Genomic DNA, 4,902 nt, shown 5'->3' on the forward strand with positions numbered 1-4,902 from the left:
GAACCAAAATCAAACGATCCTGGGACAAATCACGGAACACATTATCCATGTATTTTCCGGAATCTCTGTGTGAAAGGGGCTCATATTTTAATATTGTCCTTACTACGTTTCTGGGCCTTGAACATGTCAGTTGCGTTGCTGTCTATGCAAGCTGTCGGGATTTCATCAAAAATATCTTTGTGTTCCAAAGATGAACGAAGGTCTTAGAGGTTTGGAACGACATGAGGGTGAGTAATTAATAACAGAATTTTCATTTTTGGGTGAACTATGCATCTACAGTATGCTGGCAACTACAAGTTTGGTCTTTAAAAACACTCAAGATTTGTCTTAAAAGTTGTTATGAAATGTAAGTAGTGACAGATATTTTCTTCCATATTGTTACTTGCATCCAAGGGAATTTGTTTTTTTTGAAAAAGTTAAGAAAATGTAGGATGGGACTTGGTTCTTTCCATTAGTTGCTGATAGATGAATGGTTCAAGATAAGATCAGTAATATGTATATACAAAATTGATAGGATGATTTTCATTTCATGCCAAATTGAGATCATATTTATCTCAAAACGATTTCATTTATAATGTTGATCCTTAAACTCACAACATTTTAAATGACTGAAATCCGGAAGGTTTCTTATTCCAATCCTGTCTGGTAATCAGTGAGCCATCTCCATTGTGCTCTTGATCATATCGCTTTGGATTGAAGCTAAATGACTGTTTCTAAACAATTCTAAACAATGTTAGTCTTCAGGTACATAATGTACAAACATATTTGCCCCTGAATAGTGTATGCTTGATATAATAGACATGATGGGGAAGAATTTCCTGCAATGACAGCATTGATCATCATGATGATTTTTTACCAAATTTAAAATTGAGGAACAACTTCATCCTAATATTAGAGCTTATGGATGAATCATGATTTCTGTGTGAAAACATTCACACATGGTTTTTTCCGCACAAATATGTGCATATTCACGGTTAGCGAATGAAACCTAATGAGACAGAAAGGGAAAAGAGGAAGGAGAAGTCAGCCAGTGAGAAATGGAAAATGTGATACAATAAAGATTAGAAGGTCAGATTCAACTTTCAACTGTTTTGCTGTTTTGATATAAACAAAAAAATGCTAATTATAATTAGTGTACAGATCATTAACTTCCCTTTCTTTGTGTTTCCCTACAGTGTTGAACGGACCCCCCATGTCGGTAAAGAAAGAGAGGGAGGTTGAGCTTCTTATGGCACGGAGGGAACAGCGCAGCGGGGAGGTGATCTGCATCGACGACTGAATTCAGCTCCTCCTGACACCCCCACACACACACGCTGACTCAGTCGAAGGACATCTGCATGCAAACGTAAACACAACTACTCCTCAACACACACACGCACACATGCACCTGCAGTTGACGAATGAACAGACTACCCTCAGTATCACGGCAGCACTTTCACAACACCTCGAGTTACAGCTACTCAGAATTCAGCAGAGCTTAGGCTCGCCTTTGGTTATTTCCTCCCGTACACATACCGTATGTGCGCATATACACACACACAAATATTTTATTTCCTTTCCTTTCATAACTATCTGTTCCAAATCAGCCTCGCATTTCAGACCAATCCACACGCTCACGTTCATCCTCTCGCTAGCACCCCTCGACACAGACATGAAGCTGCATGTATGTGGAATAGCTTCATATCACCCGCAGTGATTTGTTTTCCGACAGCATGCACCTGACAGTCCACGGTTTAGTCAAGACAGACATCCATGCATTGAGCTGTGCCAACTCAAGCATAGTGCAATCTCTCAAGCAAACCCTCATCGTAAGCTAGCGTGACTGTTTTGGAGCTGCCATGTACCATCAACAAGCTTCAATATTAAAGCAATCTTTAATCTTAATGCTTTAAAGGGATTGAAAATCCTGTCAACATTTACGTTCCAAAGTACTTTCTTCCGTGAAACATAAAAGGTATTTTGAAGAACTGTTTTTTTGTTTTTTTTTGTCCATACAATGAAACTCAATGGGGTCCAAAACAACACTGGACCACTTTGAGTTTCATTGCATGGTCAGAAAACACATTTTTCAGAATAGAAGAAAGAAGGTCAAACAGGTTTGGGAGAGTAAATGATGGCAGATATTTCATTTTGGAGTGAACTATCCCTTTAAGATGATTTGGTTGGTTTGGGAGCATGTACACATATATTTACGTAAAAAAGAGGGAGATGATTAACAGTACCCTGATCTATTTTCTTCATCTTTCAGAAAAAAAAAGCACGAGGTAAAGTTTATATCCTACCACGACAGTAAGGAAGTAATGTATTATGTTCGATTAAAACAGTATTGGCTGCAGTATTGTCTTGGGATAAAAAGACAAGTTTGTTATGAAGTTTATTTAGCCTTATATTGGGACATCAAGCATTGATATGTAGAGTTCCCTGCCTTTTTAAGTATTGACCCTTAATCTTGTGTTACGGTGAGGTGAAGAGGGTTCAAAAGCATCTTCAAACCTCCCTAATAGTGTTCAAGATTGTTACTGAAGCATGTTTGGCAATCCTACACTTTCCAAACTGCTCTTTCTCTGTCATCCCCCCATCTCTTCACCCTCACATTCTTTCATTCAAACAAATCGCTCACATCTCAGTCCTATCCTTTCTTCACATTTCTACTTGTTTTTACGAGCTCTTTGATATTGTTTGCATATTTAAACTCGGTTTCATTGTGTTCTCCTGTTTTTAATCCTTGTTATTACAACTAAGATTATTGTTGTTGCTCTTGATGTTGTCCTTGATGTTACGATTGCGAAGCTTCTACCAAATGAAAATAATAATAATAATAATAATAATAATAAAAAAACAGTCGAAACATTGATGCATTATATGTTTGGTCCATGACATTTCTCTATACCGGACCTCTTGTAATAATATTCCACAAAGAAGTCAAAAGGACTTCGGAATGATTGATATCATTGCTATCTAACGGACATCGCTTATATCTAGATTTGGGCCTTGCAAACGAATAACTTGTATGCAGTGGATCACGTGTAACCATGAAATTGAAAACATATGAATGCATATATTCAAATCAGCAAATGAAATTCCTTCCGCAGTGTTTCTTTATGATCTTTGGCTCCTACGAATACAAGCCTTGTAATGTAATTGCCTTAAATGGTAATACAACTGTAAAGGGTTAATCAGCAGATGTGAACTCTTGTATATGGCTGCAGTTGTACTATTCCTAGCTAGGCCTCAACTCAGACAGATCAGAGTTGAAATGTTAATTTATTTGCCCTGGTCCCCAGTATAGATCCTTTGTTGAAACTGAAATATCGTTAGTTTCAGTGCTTGGTATTATTTGGGAGAGTCGTGTCAAATCAAGCACTTTCTGTCCATTTTTCATTCTGTCTTTTAATATTTTTTGTTGTCGTTTTGTTTGTTTCCTGCTAAGCGTCACTGTGTACGTTGTGATTCCAGACAGTCAGTGACATTGTTGTGATCGACATTCGGCTCACCGAACGGAACATGTTAATAATGCATCTTTCTCTCTTTTGTTTTGTTTTGTTTGTAATAAAATAAAAATTCAAATGAACAATTTCTGTTTTGCTGTTCTTGTTATGAAGTAAAAAGGGTTGGAAGAATCATTGGAATGTAATATTGCAGGGCTCCAGACTGTTACTAAACAAAAAAACATAAACAAAATTACATTTGCAACAGTCATTTAAAATCTATTCACTATTGAATGTTTTGTGAGCGTCCATTTTGGTTTCGTCAGAAATGTTAAGGTGTCTTCTACCAAAGACTATAGAATAACAACTGTCTAAGAAAAGTTATTTCTTATGCTGAAATAGCGTTAAAATTTTAGTTTTGTATCCACAAGTTTCCTACGCCCCATGAGGCCTTGCGTCAAAAGTGGGCGTGTCTTCCGGTTCGAAGTAAACAAGCGGGACTGTCTGAGTTTCTCTGTGTCTGGAGAGCGTCAGCGCCGCGGATCATTTTATATAGTTACCAGCTAACATAAACATTAAAGACTTGTAAAATAATTTTAGCTGAAAACACACTTTCAGACTGCAGCGAGTGTTTGAAATCCATTGTAGATTATCAACAAAGCAGAAATATGCGATGCAAAAGATTATGCACGCATTAGTATGGTAAACACAGTAAATACGACCGCCTGAAAAATCAGACAAGTGATGTATTTCTTTATTTACATATTTTATCTGTCAATAAGTCTCCTCTCTTTATACCTGATGTTCATATATAGCTCCGCGTATGTCATAAATCATTAACCTAATTTTTGTTCGGGAGCTCCCTGTTTTTTTGACTGAAAATATGACAATGTATTGAGACTGGAGAGAGTGCTAAAGCTATTCATGGTCGTATTTTTAATGGAAAATGATAAGAAATTATCATTCTTTCTAAATGTGATGTAGACCTAAACTGTCTTGACTACAATAAACAGAAACAGACGCGACTGAATAATAGGCTGTGTGTGTCTTTCTTTTGTGAAATAACAGTAAATACCACTTTATTTCTGTGTGACTAGTTATCAATCCTGACGCAAACTAATTAGTCAATGTAGCACTTATTATTGTAAAACAGGTCTGAGGTTATTAGCCCCGCCCGGCCCTTTTAAAGCACTGGCTCCTATAGTGGAAAAGACCTGAAAAAAACTTACCCTGCGTCCCAATGTGCATACTATCCACCCTATCTGCCCTAAATAGTATTGAAAATTACTAATGTCACATAGAATTTAGGATGGATAGTATGCACACTGGGATGCAGGCTTAGCCTCTTCCACGCAAAATACCATTGGTATACTACTTCCGCCGCCTCACCGGAAGTTTTACCCACGTTATTTTTACAGTAGCGCCCCCCCGGAAACCTTTTCAGGCTAGAGCAGCCAATTCTTGTCAAAACGTT

The 4,902-nt window shown here is 37.4% G+C and overlaps 1 protein-coding gene across 1 annotated transcript in view; it reads left to right on the forward strand.

Annotated features, from left to right (window-relative positions):
* The window catches only part of chd3 (chromodomain helicase DNA binding protein 3), a 47,898-nt gene extending 43,427 nt beyond the window's left edge, over positions 1 to 4,471 (forward strand). The window contains exon 40 of the mRNA XM_058781163.1: positions 1,176 to 4,471. Coding sequence (XP_058637146.1) covers positions 1,176 to 1,279 — 104 coding nt within the window. The 3' untranslated portion in view covers positions 1,280 to 4,471. The remainder of the gene's footprint in view (positions 1 to 1,175) is intronic.
* The last annotated feature ends 431 nt before the right edge of the window (positions 4,472 to 4,902 follow it).

This window comes from Onychostoma macrolepis, chromosome 07 (genome assembly GCF_012432095.1).
Source record: "Onychostoma macrolepis isolate SWU-2019 chromosome 07, ASM1243209v1, whole genome shotgun sequence".
Taxonomy (NCBI): domain Eukaryota; kingdom Metazoa; phylum Chordata; class Actinopteri; order Cypriniformes; family Cyprinidae; genus Onychostoma; species Onychostoma macrolepis.